The 25,643-nt window shown below is 38.7% G+C and overlaps 1 protein-coding gene and 1 pseudogene across 3 annotated transcripts in view; both read right to left on the minus strand.

The window, feature by feature from the left end:
• PSMD14 (proteasome 26S subunit, non-ATPase 14) overlaps nt 1-25,365 on the minus strand; it is an 84,690-nt gene extending 59,325 nt beyond the window's left edge. Inside the window, exons 1-3 of one of the 3 annotated variants that reach the window (XM_006083214.3) lie at nt 25,190-25,365; nt 17,176-17,302; nt 13,836-13,887 (exon numbers count right to left, since the gene is read on the minus strand). In XM_006083214.3, coding sequence (XP_006083276.1) covers nt 13,836-13,883 — 48 coding nt within the window. In that variant the 5' untranslated portion in view covers nt 13,884-13,887; nt 17,176-17,302; nt 25,190-25,365. Of the gene's footprint in view, nt 1-13,725; nt 13,746-13,835; nt 13,888-17,175; nt 17,303-25,189 lie in introns of those variants that run through there. The other 2 variants (XM_014445997.2, XM_023745523.1) reach the window with 2 other exon arrangements.
• Nucleotides 10,894-11,037, minus strand: LOC111823622 (annotated as a pseudogene).
• Nucleotides 25,366-25,643: the final 278 nt, after the last annotated feature.

Genomic DNA, 25,643 nt, shown 5'->3' on the forward strand with positions numbered 1-25,643 from the left:
CCCCGAGGGCTCCCTGGCTGCCAGAAGGATGTCTGACTGAAAGCTTAGGCCTGATCCCCCAGGGAGTGGGCCTAAGTCGACAGGTGGACTTCCCCAAGGGGTCCTGGACTGCAAATGGGCACAGGCCGGGCTGAGGGAAACCCCCCCCCCCGGTGCACAAATTTTTGTGCACCGGGCCTCTAGTATTGCTATAATTACCATAGCCCCTAAGGAAACCACCAAGGAAGAACCTTATAAAAAGACTGAGCTATGAAATATTTGAAGAACTCATCCTATATAATAAAAGGCTAATATGCAAATCGACCGAACGGTGGAATGACCAGTTGCTATGACGTGCACTGCCCACCAGGGGCAGATGCTCAACGCAGGAGCTTCCCCCTGGTGGTCAGTGTGCTCCCACAGGGGGAGTACCACTCGGCCAGAAGTCCTGAGCTGGGCTCACGGATGGCGAGCACAGCGGTGATGGCGGGAGCACTAAGGATGTCTGCCTGACAGCTCCCAGACTGTGAGAGGGCGCAGGCTGTGCTGAGGGACCCTCCCCCTCCCCCTCCCTTGCATGAATTTTGTGCACCGGGCCTCTAGTTTAGTTATAAAATAGAAATTAGAAGCCAGAACCTACAAATGGGAAGGAAATAATAGCCAGAAACTGTGCAACCAGGTGTAAACTAATGTAAAATCAAAATTATTTCCTCACAGTTACAAAGCTAGATAAAGGTAACAAAAAATGTATTCTATTAGGTAATGAAATAAGTATTTTCCTGTGAAATTAAAACAAACAAACAAACAAACAAAAAAGCACCTTTCTGCCTTAGCCGGTTTGGCTCAGTAGATAGAGTGTCGGCCTGTAAACCAAAGGGTCCCGGGTTCGATTCTAGTCAAGGGCATATATCTTGGTTGCAGGCTCCTCCCTGGCCCAGGCCCTGGGTCAGGGCTTGTGCAGGAGGGAACCAATCGGTGTGTTTCTCTCACACTGATATTTCTCTCTGTCTTTCCCTCCCTCCATTCTCCCTAAAAATCAGTGGGAAAATATCCTAGGATGAGGATTAATAACTACAAAAAAAAGCACCTTTTCTATAAAACAGAAAGGGGTGCTTTTCTAAAACTAGGTTTATCTACTTTTGATAAGCATCTTGCTTTCAATTACTCAGGCTCTAGTGATTACAACACTAGGAAATAAAGAGCTAATTAACACAGGCTACCACAGGTAGGTAAGAATGTAATTGAATAAAAAGAGGGACATGTATACAAAATGAATAAGGATAAAGTATAGCTATCATAATTATTAATTTACTCTTTATTGTCCCTAAGCCTTCCCATTGTGCCCAACACGTGGTATTTAGTCTCCTGGAGGGAAGAGCCTGTGAAATCACTGGGAACATTTGAAAAGCAGTACTGGGAGTCTGTCCAGTGGAGACCATTGCTCTCTCTGGTGGCATACTTCCAGTGCACCCAACCCAAATAACATCCCACAAAAGACCACTTTGAATGTGTCTTGTGGGAGAGAACACTGGTCATGTCTGCCCAGATTTTAAATGAGTATGATATCTACAGAACTGTCCAAATGACAATATGAACTGAAAAATTCAAGTTATATTACACAAGTTTAAGACAGGAAACCAAAGATCAATGTACCAAATAAGCAATGTAACCAGTAAATCAAAGATGTAAAACAATGTTGAGGACAGGAAAAGACAAGATATAGATTGAATTTTTATGATCATAACATCCCCATACATTTGGGATATTGAGATTCTATTGCAATATCTTTGTATCCTATATTAGAAGTATCTTCCCATTTCTCATCTCATATACCCTTTCTATCGAAAAATGGTATCAAATATCATAGCTCCATCATATCCTTGATTTCAAATTTAAAATTTTTACATTCTTCAAACTTTTCATTTTTCCTCATAACTTTGATTTTCTATTTCATCAGACTGGGATTAATTTTGGAAGACAATTTCACTGTAATTGAAAATACATCACTGCTCTCCTTATGTGCTAAAGAACTCCAACAAAATCATTTAGGGTAATTTCATATCAAAATAGAAATTTAACATTGACAATGTCAAACACCTTTCCCCTTGAAAGACCAGTCACAACTAGAATGTTCAAACAAAATGACACAGATTAACTAGAATACAACCACTATAAATTTGTTCCCCTTTTACTTAATTGAGAACTCTCAAGAGTTGATTTGAGACCAACAGTTGATTTCATGGGGTTTAATATCTATCTAAAAGAATAATGCTGCAATGACAACTAGAAAGAGTATGCTCTAATTAGCTTGCTTTTGACCTAATTTTCTGTAGTAGAAACATAAATTCAATTACATTAATAGAATGATTAGGAACTATACTTTTTAAAATAATAACTATTCTTTTTTTAAATTATCACATTACAAAAGCAACAAATGAAAAAACTTAAATATCTTGTATTTTTGCTTTGTTTCTAAAGCAAAATCACTATTTGTAGTTAAGCAAAGAAATAAAACTATTAAAATTTCTTGACCCTTCTCTACTCCTTAAAAAGAAATGGCCAAATTAATCTACAAAGGTTTGTAAATGTTCGGAGGATCACATCAGAATAGCTACTCAAAGAATCAAAAGGAAAAAATGGTAACCAAAGCATCCATATAAAATTGTCAATACAGATTGGCTACAGAGCTCAAAGAACTCATAAAAAGCCTGCTCATTTTCATTCTACTGTGCCAATAGTAAATAAATAATTTTATTTCAAATGTGACAAGTGTAAAGACTAATTGTACACATTAAATCATACCAGAATCTATCAAATAAATGTACAATAAAAGCAGACACCATAATCAGTCATTTTAAGACAGCATTGTAGTAGTTTCTTGTCTATGCTTCCCTTCTTGCCTTCCTACATAGTATCCAGAGTATGCAAGTTCTTTAAAACTATAAGTCTGATAAGCATAACTCCTTGGCTTAAAAATCTCTAATGACTCCTCAACTCACTCAGAAGAGAACCTCTAAAAGGACCTGCATGATCTAGTCTCTGCCAACCTCTTGTTATCCTCTTCAACTCCAAGACTGAAGGAAAATATGGAATTCCTAAGTAAAGTATGAGGAAAAGTAATGAACAATAAAAGAAATTTCTGATTTTGTTTTACTTGGTGGCTTTTGTAAAAAGTACTAAAGGAAAATGTTGTTTGAGATCATTTAATGTTACTCATAATGTTTTTGCTTTAGTTTATTAAAAATAGAGAATGATACATATGAAGTGGAAGTTCCTTTAGCCTCCCTCCTTTCTCATAAATTTGGTGTGGGTTATCTAGGCCTGTGCTGTACAATATGGTAGCCACAGCTACATATGACTACACAAATTTACATAAAAATACAAATTCAGTTGTTCAGTCACACTGAGCACATCACATGGACTCAATAGTTACATGTGGCTATTAAACTTAAATTAATTAAAATTGAATAAAACTTAAAGTTTAGTTCTTCAATTGTTCCAGTCACATTTCTTTTATTTAAAATACTAGAGGCCCGGTGCACAAAAATTTGTGCACTCGGGGGGGGGGGGGTGTCCCTCAGCCCGGCCTGTGCCCTCTTGCAGTCTGGGACCCCTCAGGAGATAACGACCTGCTGGCTTAGGCCTGCTCCTGGGTGGCAGAGGGCAGGCCCAATCCCTAGGTGCAGCCCCTGGTCGGGCTCAGAGCAGGGCTGATTGGGGAGTTGGGGCACCACCCCCTGTCATGCACAGAGCAGGGCGGATCGGGAGGTTGCGATGCCACCCTCAGTCACGCTCAGGGTGGGGCCGATTGAGGGGTTGGGGCACCGCCCCATCATACTCAAGGCAGGGTCGATGGGGAGGTTGCGGCGCCACCCCATCACGCACAGAGCAGGGCCAATCAGGGGGTTGGGGCGCTGCCCCCTGTCACGCACAGAGCAGGGCCCATCAGGGGGTTGGGGAGCTCCCCCCTGTCATGTACAGAGCAGGGCCCATCAGGGGGTTGGGCAGCTCCCCCCTGTCATGCACAGAGTAGGGCCGATAGGGGAGTTAGGGCACCGCCCCCTGTCACACACAGAGCAGGGCGGACCAGGGGGTTGGGCGCCGCCACTGTCACACTCAGGGCAGGGCCGATGGGGAGGTTATGGCTCTACCCCATCACACACAGAGCAGGGCCCATGGGGGGGGGGGGGGAGGTTGGGGCGCCGCAACCTGTCACACACAGAGCAGGGCCCATCAGGGGGTTTGGGGCGCCTTCCCCTGTCAGGAACAGAGCAGGGTGGATAGGGAGGTTGTAGCCCCGCCCCGTCACACACAGAGCCTCAGGGCGATCAGGGGGTTTGGGCGCTGCCCCCTGTCACGCTGATCTGGTGCCAAGAGGCCTCGCGGCTCCGCTGATCCCGGTGCTGGGAGGCATATTACCCTTTTACTATATAGGATAGAGGCCTGGGGGCCGGCTGGTTTGCCCTGAAGGGTGTCCTGGATCAGGGTGGGGGTCCCCACTGGGGTGCCTGGCCAGCCTGGATGAGGGGATGATGGCTGTTTGCAGCTGGTCACACACCCTTCAGGGTGGGGGTCCCCACTGGGGTGCCTGGCCAGTCTGGGTGAGGGACTGAGGGCTGTTTTCAGGCTGGCGGTTGTTGACTGAAGCTTCCAACCGCTCCTTTTTTTTCTCTCTTTTTTAATTTTATTCTGGGCCAGCTTTAGCTCTGGCTCTAGCTCTGAGGCTTCGTATCTGGTTTGTTTGCCGTTCTATAATCGAAACAATGTATAACTTCAGCTCTGAGATCCCGGCAGGCTGAAAGCTGGTTTCTGGGTTTTTGTTGAGCTTGTATATTTGTTACAAAGTTTCTTAGAGTTGCAACTCAGAGGCTGGCAAGTCAGGCGGGAACGTTGGAGTCTGCAGTCACTGGAGCAAGCAAGCCTCATGTTCGCTTCCAGCTGCCTGGATGCCGGCCGCCATCTTGGCTGACAGTTAATTTGCATAAGGATATGCTGATTAGCCAATGGGAAGGGTAGCGGTCGTACGCTAATTACCATGTTTCTCTTTTATTAGTGTAGAAGATATTTTTATTGATTTCAGAAAGGGAGAGGGAGAGATAGAAACATCAATGAGAAAGAATCATTGATTGGCTGCCTCCTGCATGCCCGCTACTGGGGATTGAGCCCACCACGTGGGCATGTGCCCTGACTTGGAACTGTGACCTCCTGGTTCATAGGTCGACGCTCAACCCCTAAGCAACACCAGCCAGGTGCTCCAGTCACATTTCAAGGGCTTAACAGCCATGTGTGGCTAGTGCTTACAACAAGCACATCAAACTCAAAGGCTAACATGGGCCAAATAAATGAGGCATGCAGCCCGAGGGCCATGAGTTAGGCATGCTTGGCCTACAGTGTTAAACAGTGCAGATACAGAACATTTCCATGCTTGTAGAAAGTTCTACTACACAGTGCTACTATAAACTTTATAATCCTTTCACTCAAGAGTTATGTACACTTACAAAAGGTGTTATTTTATGTTTTTTAATTGTTATTGCTTTCATATTGTTTATACTAGAGGCCCGGTGCACAAAATTAGTGCACAGGGGTGGGGGGATTTCCCCCAGCCTGGCCTGTGCCCTCTCACAGTGTGGGAGCCCTGTGATCGATCGCCCCCAAAGAGGTAGTCCCCGCCCACCCATCCGGGGCTCCTCAATGGATTGCCCCAAAGAGGTAGGCCGGAGCCAAGGGTCTCACCTCTGTGCCGTGCGGGGCTGCGGAACCCCCAGGCCTGGCCGCGGGGAGTGGCCGCCGGGCCCTGCCTCCTCGCCACACACAAAGTGTCAAGTCCCCACCCACCTGCGTGCACCCACTGTGCACTCAGCCTCCTGGGGATGAATTGTGGGATTGTGATGGCGTGAGGGCATCACGGCGTGAGGGCGTGACAACCACCTAGGCTATTATTAGTATAGATAGCTCTAAAACCTCAATTTTTCCTCTAATCCTATATAATAAAAGGCTAATATGCATATTGTCCCCTCAGGAGTTCGACCAACCAGGAGTTCGAGTGCTCGCTATGATGTGCACTGACCACCAGGGGGTGGCACAGAACAAAGGAAGGCCCGGCTGGCAGCTGGCAGCTGGCAGCCGGGGAAGGAATGCCCCGGCCAGCAGCCAGAAGGCCCCGATCAGCCCTGATGGCTGGCCAGGCCTAGGGACCCACCCATGCACAAATTTCATGCACCAGGCCTCTAGTATGTTTATAATGTCTATTATACTTATTGATATATACAATCTAGTTAATTTTAACTCTTGCATAATATTCCATCATAACACATTTTGCCACAAATATTTAAGTATTTTACACTTTTGCAATAATAATAATGTCATAATGAATATCCTTAAACATGTCTACACATGTGTAAAAGTTTCTTTAAAATGAATAAATTGAATTGCTGAGCCACAAAAATTAGGGCATTTTCAAGTTTACTAGAGACTGACAAATAGGTTCCCAAAATGACTTGAACCATTTATACTCCACATATAGTATGTTCATTAAAATATATATATATATATATAGAAATAGATATAGATATAGAGATAGATAGATAGATAGAGATATATAGATAGATATATCTCCTCACCTGAGGATATTTTTTCCATTGATTTTTTAGAGAGGAAGGGAGGGGTAGAGACAGAGATAAACATTGATGTGAGAGAGACACATCGATTGGTTGCCTCCTGCATGAGCCCAAACCTGGGCCAGGGATGGAACCTGCAATGGAGGTATGTGCCCTTGACTGGAATTGAACTCATGACTCTACAGTCCTCGGGCCAACACTCTAACCACTGAGCATTCAGCTAGGGCAACATATATTTAAGATCTTCTATTTGCCAGGTAATGTTCTAGGCACTGAGATATAATTTTCAACCAACTCCCACACCCCACACCAACCCATCCTCAGGAAAAAAGCTTACATGAAAATTTTTGCTTCCCCAAGTCTTCATTAACACTTAATACAACAGACTTTTGTCTTTAAAAAATCAAATACTTGTTTTAATTTTCATTTCCCTGATATACGGTGAAGTTGAGTATCTTTTCATATGCTTGGCAATTTTTGCTCTACAAATTACCATTTCATGTTCTTTTTTCTATGAGGTTTTCTTTATTGTCTTCCTGATTTATGGTTCTGCTAAATGTGTTGCAGATAAATGTGTTACAAATAACTTCTCTCCTTCTATGGCTTGTCTTTAAAGTTTGTTTCTCTTGTCTTTGTTGGGACAAGAGTTAGTAAGGCACTGAGGTAGTCAATTCCCAATCTTCTCTTTCGAGTTATGCTTTCCTAATTTGAGGTCACAAGGACATAAAATTTTTTTTCCAAAAAAATTGGGGGGGAGGGCTATCTACTCTGTGTATTTGACATGTTCACTCACTCTGAGTTTATGTTATCCTCATAAAAACAGCTAAGGTATATACTATTAATTTCATTTTAAGGATATGGTAATTTAATTTTTATTGTGGTTAAAATTTTATTTTTAACTCTTATACATAAGAGTTACCATTTAGCCATTTTTATGTACAGTTCAATGGCATTAAGTACATCCACAATTGTCATGAAACCAGAACCCCTATCCAGCTCCAGAAACTTTTCATTTCCCAAATTTAAACTCTGTACCCATTAAACACTGACTCTTCACAACACTATGAGCTCCATCCCCTGGCAACCACCATTCTACGTTTTGTCTCTACAAATATGACTACTCTAGTAACTTGTATAAGTGTAATCATACAATATCTTGTCCTTTTATGATGAGCTTATTCCACTTAGTATAATGTCTTCAAGGTTCATCCACATTGTACCATATGTCAGAATTTCCTTCCTTCTAAAGGATGAATAATATTTTATAGTATGTATATAGCACATTTTGTTTTATTCATTCACCCATCATCAGACACAAGCTGTTTCCACCTTTTGGCTACTGTAAATAATGCTACTATGAACACTGATGTACACACATCTAATTGAGTCCCTGTTTTCAATTCCCTGGAGCATAGATTCAGTAATGGAATTGCTGGATCATATGGTAATTCTATGTTTTCTACAGAGGTCACACAATTTTACATTCCTACCAGGAAATACACACGGATTCTATCCTCACCAATAGTTGTTTTTGGATTATTTGTGGATAATAGCCATCCTGATGGGTATGTCTTCCAAAATTACAAAGTTTGATTTTCACAGCTACGTATTCATTTGGTATGCATTTTTGTATACAGAATAAGGTAAGAATCTAATATTACCCCCCACATAGAAAGCCCCTTGCTTCAGCATCATTTAATGAACAGGCCTCTCCTTCCTCACTAATTTTTAATACCATTTCTAACACAAATTAATTTCCCCTATATGAAGACACCTATTTCTGGGCTTTCTATTTACTAGTAATTATACTGATCTACTTGGCTATCTCTATATCAATATAACACTCTTTGAGTCATAAAGCATTAACATATCTTTTGATATTTGGTATAGCAAGTTTCATTTTCATTTCTAAGAATTTCTTTACTATTCTTGGATTGTTTTATCCTATATGGATTTTAGAATCAGTTTTATAATTCCAAGAAAATTCTAGTTGGCATTTTTATTGGAACTCCATTGAATTTATGATTAATTGGAGGGAATTAGAATGTGATATTAAGATTCCTCATACATAAAAGTGATATATCTTTATTTATTCTAGCCATTTTCCATTGCTATGCTAAATTAATCCTTTCTATAAAACACTAGACCAAATTCTAAAAGACAAATAACTGAAAGACTATTTCTCATCCAAGACCCATAACAGGAAACCAAAAATATGGTTATTATATACACAAAATCCATATACTGTATGGATTTGTGAGTTATAACAAATAAAATAGATCATATCCAATTGATGAAGTTTCTTTTTTAAATCTAGCCACCTGAAATAATCCTTCAAAATGTAGTTTATACCTCACCACTTTCAGAAAGCCTTCTCTGATCACTCATCTACAGTATTTCCCCTTATTTTTGCATCTGGAAATTATTGAAGTCAGTTTCAGAGAGCTACAAACCAATCACTTATAGGCAACATGGGCCTGCATATGTGCTTAGTTTGACCTACACCAGGTTGCTCAAAACAAAAACTGGACACCAAAAAAATTAGGACATTTCACACAAAAATCACAGGATTTCTGACTTGCAGGTTATATGTCATTTTCCCTTAGGGACCAAGCGATGAGAGGTTCCATCTCCATGCTTCCTTGATTACCAGTGTAGGCAAATCTCACACTGATTCTTAAAGGTTCCACCTAAAAGTGACCTGATAATTTCCAACTCATATTCCACTGGTCAAAGTAAAATCATGGTCAGGCTAACTTCAGAAATGATTTAAAAAGGTATAATCCTACAACGTGCCTGGAAGGTAAAAAGTCAGAAATATTTCCTATAATTAATGACATTGACTTCAGTTTCTTCCCTTCTACCTATTCTCCAAACTACCACTAGAAGCACAGACTGAATTATTTCACAACACTGCTTTAAAAACATGAAACTACAATGTTTAAGGGATAAAAAGTAAAATTCAACTTTCATAATCTTCTCCAGAGTCTTTTACCACCTTCTTTCCCATTATATCCCCTCACATTACCTATTCTCTAGCCTTTCTGAATATGTTTTAGCATATATTCCAAAATTTAGCTCAAACATCATCTCAGGCTCATCTTTCCCTTTTTCTGGAAAAAAATAAACCCTACATCCACTATATTTACAAACCACATTATTTATAATAAGCAGTAGTACTCACTCATTCAAAGTAGTTTATATGTGCCAGGCACTTAAAACATAACTGCCATGTATCTACTAGAATGTAAGGTGCTTAGATTAAGATCTTACTTGCCCTGGTAATTCCCTATAGCATAACACCCGACACACAGATTCTCAAAACATTAGCCTCCTAACAAATTCAAATAAGACAAGATGTAATGCCACGACATTTTACTTACATTTCATTTACTTTTAAGCGTACTTTGACTGTTTCTAAAGCTAAACGGACCCAGACCTAAACTATCGCTTTTTGAGACTGGAGACTATGCTTTAGTTATGCACGGCTCTTGGGTTTTGTCTTCACTGCTTTTGGAAATAGTTTACTTACCAAGACCTAAGTTGGGGTAGTTATAAAGACAATCAGGTAGCCAAATTAGAGCAGTAAATGCTTTTAATACAATCCTCACTTCTTTTAGTAATTTCAAGTTTGTAAGCACTCTAGCAAAGTAAATTTAAAAACACATTTGAAATTTAAAGCGATTAGTTTACAAATTCTAATAGTTCTAATAAAATATCTGTTTGCTTCTGCTTCAAACTAAGTTATACTGAAGTAGGAGACTGTGGACATATTTAGTCATTTTAGCCTACTACTGTCCAAATATTAGCATTTCAAAATGTAATATTAAAAAAATAAAACTTCAGATTGTCAAGGGCGGGAAAAAAAGGAGACGTATGTAATACTCTTTGTAATACTTTAAGCAATAAAACAATTAAAAAATTAAATTTAATTTAAATTTAAAAAAATAAAATAAAACTTCAAATGAACTTGTTTTGTAGGTATGGACACCATAATGAAGAACTAGGAAAAAAGTACCATAATAAAGCAAACAGAGAAAGTTTTAAGACATTGTGAACAGTGTGGAATATTGAAGTCTAGTTAAAAGAGAACTAAAAGTAGGCAAATAGACTTGGCAATTTAAACAACTACAGTACAGTAATGGAGGAGGCCAGAATATAATCTCAGGAAGAGTCAATGGAGGTAAGGAAGTAAAATATGTGACTATAAGCTATTATTCTCAGAAATTCTAGAAATAAATGGAAGAAAGGTTTAATGGCAGGGTGCAGTGAAGTTTTGTTGTTTCTTTTTGTTTTTTAATGTGCCTCAGGCATGAAACAGCTCTGGCCACCAACACAGGCATCAAGCTAGGATGAACTAAGGACTGTACATCTGCTTTGCCCCTGATTGATATAAGAGCAACATCACCAATCAGGTGTCTCCTTGCCCACTGCAGGGGGTTGTGAAGTTTTGTTTATAGAATACAGGAGACTTAAATATCTTTGTAGGCAGAGAAGGGGGGATGGTCAATGGAGCAAGGTTTCAAGAAAGTGTAGGATCAGAGAATAAGAAAGGATACTTCTATTCAGAGATAGGTAAGAATTCTTAGAATAGATGAAGAACTCTATTCTGCTCATTCCCATGTTTTAAAGGGGGCATCTGCAAACTTATCAGCAAGTTTTGTGGAAAACTATTATGAGGAAATTCTACCTTTTCAATTAAATGGTAAGATAGTAACATTCTCTACTGATTTCTGGAGGATAAAACAACTTATGTCTCCTTTTCTATTTTTATTGGCTGTTATGCATTAGCAAATGGCAAGAGTGGCTATTATCAATCTAAAGATCTTTGACTTCTTATTAAAAATAAACAATACATTTAATGTTTCATTCCTGTTCATTAAAAGACAATGCACTTAACATTTCATGTTGTAGAAGTAACATCGTAAGTATATGACAAATCAGTCTGGAACAAGCATGTCAAACTCAAAGGCTAACACGGGCCAAATAAATGAGGCATGAGGCCCAGGGGCCGCAAGTTTGACATGCTTGGTCTAGAACAGCGGTTCTCAACCTGTGGGTCGCGACCCCTCTGGCGGTCGAACGACCCTTTCACAGGGGTCGCCTAAGACCATCCTGCATATCAGATATTTACATTATGATTCATAACAGTAGCAACATTACAGTTATGAAGTAGCAACGAAAATAATTTTATGGTTGGGTCACAACATGAGGAACTGTATTTAAAGGGCCAGAAGGTTGAGAACCACTGGTCTAGAACAAGAGTAAAATAAAATTTTATGGAAAAGTTTTCATCCTTTAATACCTAGTATTTGATAAAAGAGATATCACAGAAGTTAAGAACCCCCACAAATTATTCCCTTGAGAGTTTGTCATCTAATTGGCCAGATGAAAAACATACATGAAATGACAGATTCTTAAGTAATGTATTTTTAAGTTCAAATAAGAAAAAACTGAGGACCCAAGGGGTGATTAAATTATCACAAAGCAAAGAGAGGTTACTAAACCACAACTTAGTTTTCCACTTAAGGCAAAGGTTTGCAGTGGTCACTGAGATATAATGTAGCTCAATTTGTGGTCAGTAAAACCATTATTTCACATCCAATAATTTCACAGCACAGATACATAATTTATTGCATTTAATGCTCAAGGAAAGTTACTTTGGCATTTAAATTTGATACAACTTCCCTTAAGAATTCTACTAAGGCAACATTCTTACCTATAATTTGCAGGTGAATTTACAGTACCTACACACCACCTCAGCTCATTTCTGACAATTGTATATCTCAACATTGTTATTGTTAATTGCAGAATAAGTTAGGGAAATTCTAGAAGCTATATAGAATGTTTACAAAAGTATAGAAGCAGCTTTGGAAAGGTCAACTTCAGAGATGCTTAGGCCTGTTAAGAAAATGGATTATGTCTTACAAAATTGGAAGAAACATGAAGAAACAGGCTGATACTACAGAAACATGAGAATATTTAAAACTAACAAAAGTAAACAAAAAAATAACTGAAGTCTATGCAAAGATGCAATATAGAATCGCAAAATGATTTCAATTGTCTAAAAAAGTCATAAACCGTGATAGATCTAATCAAATCATTGTTGAAAAATTGCCTCTAAAACACTGAAAATTTCACGAAATTTCAAACACAAGTGTTTCTTACACAAAATAGACTGCTTTGTATGAAGGAAGACAAAGTCACTGATAGTGATATGGAAATGAGGTAAAGGGATACTAAAGGTGGGTTATAAAAATATTTCCCCAAAATAAAACAATCCATTACTTAAAAGGAAGGAACAACACATAGTCATCTCTCTTGCTAATAGAGGACTGAAAAGATAATTAGTGTAGAACTCAAAAGAGGCAGAAATTTCTTCTTTAACTGAAAGTATATAGAATACCCTGAGATAGAAATCTATGAAGAGGTCATTTGTCCAACAGCATGGAACAAGACAAATGATAATAGTAAAACAACCGAAAATGCACTTAATTTTAATAAGAATGTAAAAAAAAAAAAAATCTGTACCAGATTTAAAGAAAAAAGAGGTATTACTTATCAATTCATCCATGTATCATAATCACTAACAAGAATTTATCAGTCCTGCCGAAACCGGTTTGGCTCAGTGGATAGAGCGTTGGCCTGCGGACTGAAGGGTCCCGGGTTCGATTCCGGTCAAGGGCATGTACCTGGGTTGTGGGCACATCCCCAGTAGGAGATGTGCAGGAGGCAGCTAATCGATGTTTCTAACTCTCTATCTCTCTCCCTTCCTCTCTGTAAAAAATCAATAAAATATATTTAAAAAAAAAAAAAAAAGAATTTATCAGTTTTAAGATTATACAAATGTTCTAGAGATCAGTTTTCTGGATCTTACCAAGAGTATGCCATGTTTACTTTTTCATGTGTTACTTCTAATGTCTACATTGCAAACCCGCAAACTAGATATTTTGAGTCCTTTTTTTACTAAAAGGCAAGTTTGATAATCTCACATATTCCCAAATTTTAAATCAAAGCAAAGAGAGAAAATTCTTATTACTAGGCAAAAATTAAATTAAGATAATAGAAAATGTTCTCCACATGTTACTTAGTGTTGAAATACAGCAACCATAAAAGGTAAGCTTCTTACCATAATGTTACCTATGAGGTGATTTTCTTGGGAGTGATTTCTTTCTCTGGATAACTAGAAAAAAGCTTGCAGTTTACAAACAAAGAAATACTGAGAGTCTGTATACTAACCTGGCCCAGTCCAGGCATACCTCCTCCAAGTCTAAGAAGTCTGTCCATATTTCTAGAAAACAGAAACAAAGGAAAACGTTTCTAAGCACAAAAGTGTTTACGCAATTGCTATCTATATAATTCACCTTCAGTCACTCAGTATGTCAAAAATATTGGTGGTAATTACAACACAACATCAGACTTCCTGTTAATTAACACCACATATTAATTCAAGAAACTGTCTTCCATGCTAATTAACAGACCTTATTTTACTGCTTTGGTTTTGGGTTATCCCCAGTTTTAAAGACAAGCAATCCTAGCATAATTTCAAAACTTTGCTATCATTAAGTTAATTATATATTTTATTGTTATCTAATAAAGTACCTGAATAAGGAAAAAGTGCCTGAAATGCTTATATGTATGACTGAATTTCCTCCCATTTGTCCAGAGTGTACAAATAAAAATCCTCACTCTTAAAATTAAATTTTAACATCCTCATTAGTAAGTTCTGTGCTAATTAACTTACAGCTTGTCAGTTATCATCAAAACTACATGTGAAAGACATTGTGAGCAGATTATGGATCTCTGAATTAGCATCAAAGGCTTTTGAAAAATGAACTCATTATACTAAAAGGAATATTAAAAGTAAACATTAATGCATTAAGATAGTGTTTTACAACCTACACAGACGTTTTGTGTTATTTCAGATATTGTATGTCCTTTTTTTGCTAAGGATATTCAGCTGCTATTCTTCACTCTAATAGAGAGGATTAACTTTGAAATATCAATCTGATTTGTTTTTTTATGTCTGGAATAACTACAGAAGACATTCTGATAAGCCTAGAAATTTCACACAAAAAACTGAAAGGAAAAAAATAGCAAGGCCTCAAATATACAAAAAGGAGTAATCAAGTTATACAAATTCATATCCAGTACCACTAAATACTTAAAGATGAGAATAAAGCATTTTTTTCTACTTGCTAATATGCCTTACAATTTCTCTTCTTCCTATGCTTTAGAAAATGGTATTATACAAATATAAGTAAAATGCTAACAGATTCGTTTAGTCATTTGTCCATATCATTTTCTAGTTAAAAGTGCTACACAAATTGAAATGCAGTAATGTACTTATGGCCCTGTGGCTCAGTTGGTTCCATGAACCGAGAGGTTGCTGGTTGATTCTGGGTCAGGGCACATGCCCAGGTTGGGGGCTTGATCCCCAGTAGGAGGGCTGCAGAAGACAGTCAATTCATGTTTCTCTCCCTCTCCCTTCTTCTCTCTCTAAAATCAATAAAATAAAATAATGTACTAATGATCATTACTTTTTGCTTAATCATGTTTGTTGAATCCTAACAATGTAATCATGAGGATCTATATATATAAAAGGCTAATATGCAAAGTGTCCCCACGGGAGTTTGACCGGGAGACCAGGAGTTCTATCACTCGCTATGACATAGAGTATATTCTAGAAATTCCAGGCCAAAGTCGATTCCCAGCTGTGTTCAGTTTATCTATTCCCCATGTTGTTTCTGATGCCTTTACACAGACATACACTGACCACCAGGGGGTGGCTCGGAACGAAGGAAGGCCCCAGCCGGCAGCCAGCAACCAGGGAAGGGAAGCCCCAGCTAGCAGCCGGCAGCCAAGGAAGGAAAGCCCCAGCCGGCAGCCGGCAGCCAGGAAAGGGAGGCTGCAGCCGACAGCCAGAAGGCCCCTATCGGCCCTGATTGCCAGCCAGGCCTAGGGACCTACCTGTGCACCAATTTCGTGCACTTGGCCTCTAGTATTTAATAATGTTAACACTGCAAACTTTATTCAAGTCCATATAAAGAACACTGAAAACTTTACTCAAGTCCACATATAGAAGAGCACACAAATGAGTAAACCATGGAATTTTCACAAAGTGACCACATTCGCATAACTACCACCTAGATCAGGTATGGGGAACATCTGGCCCGAGGGCCATATAAGGCCCGAGAAATCATTTGGTCTGGCCCTGCCAAGGCATTAGGGGTAAGTTAATTAAACGTTTAGCAGGCTAATTTTTAAGTTGATAATTTTGTATGGCCCTCGCATGATGTTACAAGTGTCCAAATGACCCTTGGCAGAAAAAAGGTTCCCCACTCCTGACCTACACGAAGGAACAGATCATTATCAGCATCTAAGAACACCTCTCATACCCCCTTCCCAGTCTCTGCCACCCCACAAATTAGAATTCCAACTTCTAAAAGCATAGATTAGTTCTACTATTTTTGAATTCTATAGAAAGTAAATCATATACTTTAGTATCCAGCTTTCACTGCACAAGTTTGTGAGATTCACAACAAATAAACTCCTTTAAAAAAATGAAAAGGCACATATGAAAACTTGATAGCCCAGACAAATTTCTGCTTTACAACCTTAACTCATACTCCTAATGGCAACATTTACAAATAAACTCTCCATCAAATTCTCATTAAAATTCTTCAACTCAAATCTGGCATTCAATATATAGCATTTTTTAAAAGGCTATAGATAGGGGGGAAAAACACCTATATATTTTAAAATATTAAAGACATTTCTCTAGAATATATTATCAAAGGAAAAACTTTCTTTTTTTGGACTATTTCAAGCTTACAAACTTAAATGCAAATGGAAAAAAAGTAGTAACACGCCTTGGCTGGGTGGTTCAGTTAGTTAGAGTGTCATCCCATATACCCAAAGGTTGTGGGTTCGATTCCCAGTCAGGGCACATACTAGGTTTTGGGCTCGATCCCCAGGAGGCAACCAAGCGATGTTTCTCTCACATGGATATTTATCTCTTTCTCTCCCCCGCCCCCCTTTTCCTCTCTCAAACATATCCTCGAGTGAGGATTTAAAACAAAACAAAACAAAACAAAACTAACAACATAGAGTATATTCTAGAAATTCCAGGCCAAAGTCGATTCCCAGCTGTGTTCAGTTTATCTATTCCCCATGTTGTTTCTGATGCCTTTACACAGACTCCAGATGCTGTGAATATACATGAGCAATGTGGGGAGCAGAGGGAAAGAAAATCTGGCAGGTCAAATTTGTGTTTTTAGCAAAAGTAGATGTCTCAGCAAACAGGAGATAATATTTAACAAACCAAAACATTTAAGATAAGATAATCAGATCTAACAAAATACCAACATTTGGAAATGAAAAATATTGATAAATGTTCTAAATCACACCACTATGTTTAAGTTTATAGAATGCAAACAAAAACAAAAATGCTTTCATGAGCCCTTAAATTTGGTTATCTGATTTATAATTTGTTATGTGTTAAAAATGATATATTTTCATAACATCCTATGTTAATTCCTGAAAGAATATGTAAGTAAAATACATTCTTAATTCTCACCTGGTCAGTAACTACAATTCCTGTGGTGCTAAGCTTCAATTTGTTGACTTTGACAAGTTTCTTCTTAAGTCAAGCTATTGCTAATTCTGGCAGTTATGATTTTTTTTGAAGTATTTTTTTCACTCTCCTAAAAAAAAAAAGTAAATGAAATGATATAATTTTGAGAACTAAAAAGGAAAATATAACAAGCACTTTACAAGAAGCAAAATTACTTAAAAACAAAATAGAAATCAAAATTAAATTTTTAATGACCGTTTCCAGAAGGTATAGAATGAAATATCATCCTGGGAAGCTAGAGAGCATAGTGATTAATCCTATATCAAAATTTTATTTCTAAGGATGTTTTTTTAAATTATATGTATTTTTTATAACTTTATTGTTGACACTATTACAGAAGTCCCCATTCACCCCGCCTCGCCCACCTTTACCCAGCCCCCTTTCCCCCTTCCCTCTCGCCATTACCACACTGTTGTCTGTGTCCATGGACTTTGGCTAATCTCTTCACCTTCTTTTATCCATTCCCCCCCACCATTCCCCTCCCCTCTGAAAGCTGTTGGTCTGTTCCATGTATCCATGCCTCTGGTTTTATTTTGTTCATCAGTTTATTTTGTTCATTAGATTCCACATATAAGTATGATCATATGGTAATTGTCTTTCTCTGACTAGCTTATTTCACTTAGCATAATAATCTCCAAGTCCATCCATAGTGTTGAAAAAGATAAGAGTTTCTTCTTTCTTTTTTTCAAAATGCATATTCCAGGGCCTTACCCCAGGTCCACTGCATCTTTTTTCCCCCCAATATATTTTTATTTTTTAATTGTTGATAGTATTACAGATATCTCCCATTCCTCCCTTCTTTACCCCTCCTAGAATTTTGTGTTTTTTTAAACCGTTCTAATTATACGTAAAAATTGACATTTTATGACTTTTAGTCTTTTGGGAAGTGTTGCAACAAACAAAGAGAAAATTTACTTATATTTTAAGTAGAACTAAATTCATTTGATTGTGTAATGACCATATAGGTCCACTGCAACATTATTACAAATCTATGATACATTATGGAATCATTATGTTATTTGTCCTATATCTTGAAATTTGCTGTTCATTATCCTAGAAATTAAGTTCGTTTCTTAATTCATTATTCCCAATTATGCCAAAAAGACTAAAATAACATGAAAATGTAAGAATGACAACCACCACCCAAAATGAAGCAATCATGAAACACGTTACAGTTACTGCGTCATCCTTTAGTTTTTATTGTGCTGTACAAAGCTTTGCTTCATCTTTCAAAAAAGATATAAAAAAGACTAGAGACATTATCTTTGTAGTCTTTTTTTAGTTTTCATTGAACACAATTAGAATTTTCCATATCCCACCCATAATGGCAAAAGGAGAATTGACAAAGAAACAAAGCTTCACAATTTTTAGGGCCATCACAAGATGAATGTAAAGAAAGAAGTAACAGCATTCTTTTCTAATAAGACAATAAAACTGATGGTATAAGCCAGTGATGGCGAACCTTTTGAGCTCGGCGTGTCAGCATTTTGAAAAACCCTCTTAACTCCGGTGCCGTGTCACATATAGAAATTTTTTGATATCTGCAACCATAGTAAAACAAAGACTTATATTTTAATATTTATTTTATATATTTAAATGCCATTTAACAAAGAAAAATCAACCAAAAAAATGAGTTCGCGTGTCACCTCTGACACGCGTGTCATAGGTTCGCCATCACTGGTATAAGCCATGAGTTGGTGGGGGGGGGGGGCCCTTTTGATAATCAGAACCAAAAAATTTTGTTGTAGGGGGCTGTCTTGTGTATTATAGGATGTTTAGCAGTACCCCTGACCTCAACCCACTAGATGTAATAGCACCTATCCGATGGTCATAATAAAAAATGACTCCAGACATTGCCAAATGCACTCTGAAAAGGCAAAATCACTCCCAGTTAAGAACCACTGATATAAACCAAATCTCAGCTCATGCATCTTCAGATGACAATACCCTAGATTCATTTTCTCATACTTAAGAACCAATGAGTGCTGGAAACTGTTTGGGAGCTCTTCAAAAAATTCAACATAGAATTACCATATGACCCAGCAATTCCACATCCAAAGGCATGAAAACAGGTATTCAAAAGTACATGTACATGCATATGTATAGCATTTCTATTCACAATAGCCAAACAGTGGAAACAGCTCAAGTGTCAATCAAAGAAAAAAATAAACAAATTCTAGCACTGTATACACAAGCAATGGTATGGAATATTATTCAGCTATAAAAAGAAATGAAATACTGATACATGTTACAATGTTGATGAAGCTCAAAACATTATGCTATGCGAAAGAAGCCATGTACAAAAGGTCACATGTTATATGATTCCATTTATATGAAATATTCAAAATATACAAATCCAGAGAGACATATGGAGATTGGAGATTGCCAGGAGCTTGGTGAGAGGAGTAAAATGGAGAAACTACTGCACAGGTTTAAAGTAACAGATTTTACTTTCAAATGATGGAAATGTTTTGGAACTAGGTAGGTGGTAGTTGCACAGCATTGTGAACGTACTAGATGACACTGAATTAACTAGCTGTTCACTTTAAAATGGTTAATTTTACATTATGTAAATTTCACCTCAATAATTTCTTAAAAGGATAAATGAACAAACAACAATATGTCTAAGAAAAAAATAGAAATATGACATTTTCATCCAGTTAGGTACTCAACAAGGACTTTATCACATACTATTTTACAAGAACCTGTTTTGCTAACAAAATGTATAATATATTCTTTTACCTTTTTAAAAAATATATTTTTGTATTGATTTCAGAGAGAAAGGAAAGAAGTTAGAAACATCAATGATGGAGATAATCACTGATCAGCTCCTCCTGCACCCCCCTTATTGGGGATTGAGCCTGCAACCTGGGCATGTGCCCTGACCAGGAATCGAACTGTGACCTCCTGAGCTCTTTTACCTTTTATGATGTTGATACAGTTCATATGTGAACAAATGCTGAAGTGTAACACAAAAGGAAACAGATAATGTAGTAATGGAAATAAATTATTGGACTAACTCTAATTGGTGTTTATATATCTAAAAATAAAAATGTTTTGCAAGCAAAGATGATGACCATCCTCTCTTCCACAAAATTAAGAACTTTCAATGTCTGTTTTCAAAAGTATTGCAATTGGGAAGATGAAAATTTTTGGAGATAGATGGTAGGGATGGTTGCACAACCATCTGAACTGTACACCTAAACACAGTTAAAATGGTAAACTTTAGGTTATGTATATTTAACACACATACCAAGTACTGCAAGTACAAGAAGAACTGAAGAAATCATAAGCTAGGGCCCATTTAGAGAGGTATTTAAAATGTGGAGCTGATCTTTACAAGATGGATATGTACCAGGTGGATGATGAGCAGTTAATTACATTCAAACGATGTTGTCCATTTCAGGTACATGTGCCTTCAAAACCAGGAAAATATGGAATAAAAATTTGTATTTTCTATGTTTAAACTTAACATTACTAAAATCGTTGTTTTTTTACTCTCTCTTTATTTTTACTTCTGTACATTATTCATGACTTAAAGGTGTAAAAAATGTTAGAAGGTCCGCTGGACCCAGATGGAAAATTGGTTTATGAAGGTTAAAGCCTATGACTCTGTAGTCCAAGTGCCAGGTCTAACACTTATTAGCTCTGTGTCCTTGGGTCAGTAACCTCTCTCAGTCTCAGTTTCCTCGTCTGCAAAATGGAGATAATGATAGCATCCATCTCATAGAGTTGTTTTGAAGATTAAAGAAGACAATGGACATAACATTTAATATAAAGTTTGGCACATAGTAAGTAAACCATGAATGCTAACTGCTATCATCAGCACTACTATCCTATGAACATGCTACGTTTATCCAACACAGATTCTACTTCCCACAGTGTGCCACATAGGGAGTTTTAAGATACTGGGTAGCCTGGCTATCATGGCTCAGTGGTTGAGCATCAACCTATGAACCAAGAGGTTACGACTTTGATTCCTGTTCATGGCACATGCCCGGGTTGCGGGCTGTATCCTTAGTAGGGGGTGTGCAAGAGGCAGCCAATCAATGGTTCTCTCTCATCATTGATATTTCTATCTCTCTCCCTTCCTCTCTGAAATCATTTAAAATATACTTAAAAAACAAACAAAATTACTGGACATATTTCACGGCACTAAATGAATCACAATGGAGAGAAGGGATCTGCATTTTGAAGAATTTAGCAAAGGGATTCATAAAATTCAAGTACTACACAATAAAAACATAAAATTCAAGTGTTACACTATAAAAGAGAATTCTTCCAATTCTTAGAAATAAAAGCAACATAAAAGGTCTATGGTTCTAAACCAAGTGTTTACACCTATCAAAAGGTGGAGGACTCAAGAGCTCATTCATGATATGATTAAATATGGTCAGATAATATGAATGAAGTGTTTAGTTACATGTATTATGCCACACATACAGTAATGTACACTAATTAGTAAAAACAGTACAAAGTATCATTATTTTCAAAAGGTTATTAATTTTCCATTTTTTCATCTTCTGAGTTAATATCTGATTAGAACTTGATATAGTTAGATAATATCCATGATATATGTAATTAAAATACATCATTCCCAAATATTTATAGGAAGTTTATGGAACCATGAATGGAGTTCAAAAGAACAGATCCTCCAAAACTATCTTAATCTTGATTAAGCATGTGATAATTTTTTAAAAATACATTTTGATTGGTTTCAGAGGAGAGGAAGAGAGAGATAGAAACATCAATGATATGAGAGAATCATTGATTGGCTGACCCCTACTGGGGATCGATTCCCACAACCCAGCCATGTGCCTTGACCAGAATCAAAACATGACCTCCTGGTTCATAGGTCGAAGCCAGCCAGGCAGAATGTGATTTTTTATTTTTTACTTTTCAACCTTTTCACAAGAGCCTCTGGTATCCCAATAATTCATAAAATTCAAACAAAATCATGAAGCCCTTAGCTGTTTGGGTTTACTATTAAGTTTCTCATTTTCCTTTTTTACTTCCCAACCCATGCAGTTAAATACTATTATTTCTCAGACTGATGCTAAATGCTTTTAAAACTACTCCACATTTGTGATCTCACTGTATTTCTAATTCCTCCACTCTGATTTGTGGAAAGTAATTAGGAACTTCTTTCACATTCTTAAGGGCTTTCTTCAGTGGAAGAAATACAAAGAGTCAACATTAAACTTAATTATATAAACAGGATTTCAAAAGCAAGATTCTCCCCCTTGAGAACAGAGTGTGGATAGAATTATAAGTAACTCTTGTGGTGTCTCCTAATTACGGCATTCAAGTGAAACAGTTATTAGGTACTACCATGTTTATAAGGTAATACAAAAATAGAGCCACTAAGAAACTTAGTGACTTGCACTGAAAACAATTTACAATCTACCTGGGGAGGCATGATATAAACACATGAAAAATACATAAAGTGAAAGGACAGCAGAGTAGAGAGAGCCTGAAAGGCTCTGCAGCCAATCAAACCTAGATTTGAATCCCGGTTTCAACATCTACTTATCACAGGATCTGGAACAAGATACAGTGCCTTCTTCTAGACCAGAGGTGGGGAACGTCCAATCTCCGGGCCGTATAAGGCCCTCGAAATAATTTGGTCTGGTCCTGCCAAGGCATTAGGGCTAAGTTAATTAAATGTTTGACCAAATATAGCAGGCTAATTTTTAAGTTGATAATTTTGTATGGCCTGAGAATGATGTTATAAATATCCAAATGGCCCTTGGCAAAATAAAGGTTCCCCACCCCTGTTCTAGACTATAATTCAAATGGGACCACCTACCTTGCAAATCTGTTGCAAGAATAAATACAGCCCTGACCGGTTTGGCTCAGTGGATAGAGTGTCTGCCTGCGGACTGAAGGGTTCTGGGTTCGAGTCCGGTCAAGGGCATGTACCTTGGTTGTGGGCACATCCCCAGTGGGGGGTGTGTAGGAGGCAGCTGATCGATGTTTCTCTCTCATGGATGTTTCTAGCTCTCTATACCAGGGGTCCTCAAACTTTTTAAACAGGGGGCCAGTTCACTGTCCCTCAGACGTTGGAGGGCCGGACTATAGTTTAAAAAAAAACTATGAACAAATTCCTATGCACACTGCACATATCTTATTTTGAAGTAAAAAAACAAAACGGGAACAAATACAATATTTGTATTTGCATGTGGGCCGCGGGCCGTAGTTTGAGGACCCCTGCTCTATACCTCTCTTGTCCTCTCTGTAAAATATCAATAAAATATATTTTTTTTTTAAAAAGCATAAATACAGAGCACCTAATATAGTACCTGGAACATTATAGGTACTCAATAACTTTTGTTGTTTTTACTATATTATTATCTTTGAGCTGAAAAAGATTATTGAATCCAATTCTCATTTTACAAGTGGGGACATGAAAGTGTCACAAAATGGAATATAAATGTCAAATAAGTACAAGAAACGGGGTATTTGACAAATTCATGAGTAAGAAACCACAGGAGTATCCAAGTAAGGCTTCCACAGGTGGACACTGATTTATGAAATGAACATTGCTTTCTATTGAAATTGGGGGGAAAATAAAAGCACCATTGCTTCTTGGTACTGATTTGCAAACAGGGGTTCTGAACTTGGAAACTAAACGCACAGTTTACAGGACAAGTATAAAAAGAGAATGAACCCATGTCAGCGAAGTTAAAATCCAGCTTTTCCATGAGAACAGCAATACAGTATTTTCTAAACACCCGGAGCAAAAAAAAAAAAAGTCTCCTAAATTCAACAGGTCAGGCTTCACTGAACGATCATGAAATCTTTCTCCCATTGGCCAGATGTAATTTTGTTCTGGGACAAGTTTAAGACAATACCCAGGCTTTCCATTAAATACCACTTCACTCAACATATTGTAACTAGTTAATTCTGAGCGACTATGCCTTAATCTCTTCCAATGCACAAAACACCGTACAATTTGTTTGAACCATATAATGTAAACTTTGAAGGTTGACAGGCTTACAGGAAGGTCACCATTGTGTCAATCATCTCCACTAGAATTGTATTCGGTTCCTTTCTGTTATTTCAACATTACCAATGACTGTCTTGTTGCTGTCCTCATAAACATTTTAAGTCAGCAGCCCTAAAAACACACTTTTGTGAGCAATGAAAAAAAAATTCTTTTCACCCCAGAATTATATTTCTATGCTAATTTCCAAAGCCTCTTTCTTTCCTGCCTCTCCCAAGAAACCTTTCTCAACTTTTGGTACCATCTTAATTTCAAAACTTCTACATCCGGTCAACAGGTTCAGATTCTGATTCTCACAAAAAGCTTACATTTTTCTTCTTTTGACTGAAATGAAGTGAACGTCCCCAGCAGAACTAAGAGGTAACACACAGAAGCTGATTTCTACTTTACTGAGAAACGGGAAATGTAGCCAATTCCCCAACAACTACACATTGGAGGTTAAGTTAAAAGTAATTTAAAAAGCCGGGATAACCACACATTGTTTTGCAGATTTTCAAGATGAAAAACCAGTGAATCTCTGGGGTTTTTGTTTTTTTGAAGGGATCTAAAAACCTAACACTAAGAGTCCGGGGCTACGGGAAGGACAAGTAAGTGATCAAGCCAGCATGCATTCAATTAGTAATTATGAGACAATTAATTTTCTTCTCTCCTTTTGTCTGCCTCTGTCTGCTTTTTCCAACAGGAGTACCTACCCATGGAGCCCCCATGAGGCCCTGAGCACCGGTCCTCCCGGTCCAGTAAGGAGGTCCCAGGATGCGGCTCCGGGGGCCGGAGCACCGGGAGAGGAGGGAACACCCAGACCTAACTCTGCCCCAGGCCCGAGCAGCCCTTCGCCAGGGCCCGGGCCTCCCGCGGCGCCTCGGCCGGGCAACGTGACTCAGGAAAGCGCGGGGCGGCCGCGGCCTAGCGCGCTGTCTCCGCGGCCTCCGGGCCCGGCCCTCCCCGTCTTACCTGGGGGCGGGCGGGGGTCCGCGGCCTGGACCCTGGTCTTCCCGCGGCGGTGACGCGGCGGCGGCGGGGCGGCGGCGGGGGGTCAGACTCGGCCGGGATCTGGCTCCGCGAACCGGCGATGAATCAGCCCGATTCCATTCAAAAGAGTCGCCCAGGCCTCCGCCGCGAAGTACTTCCGGGTTCACGGCTCCGCTTCGGCTTCCGTTCCCCCGAAGGCCAATGGGAGACGAGTCGGGAGCCGGCGGCGTCCCCGGAGGACCGCCCCGGACGGACTGCCTGGGCGGCGGAGCTTCCCGGGTCCGCGCTGGGAGGGCGGGGCGGACGGTGCGGGGTCCGCCCCCGCGGCTCCGACAGCCTCTCTCTCCGCCACCTCCGAGCCTCCCGGATCTGGATGCCGGGTCCCAGCCCGGAGGGGGCGGGCGGGGGGATGGAAGTGCAGGATGGCGGAGATCGG

This window comes from Myotis lucifugus, unplaced genomic scaffold (genome assembly GCF_000147115.1).
Source record: "Myotis lucifugus unplaced genomic scaffold, Myoluc2.0 scaffold_5, whole genome shotgun sequence".
Classification (NCBI taxonomy): domain Eukaryota; kingdom Metazoa; phylum Chordata; class Mammalia; order Chiroptera; family Vespertilionidae; genus Myotis; species Myotis lucifugus.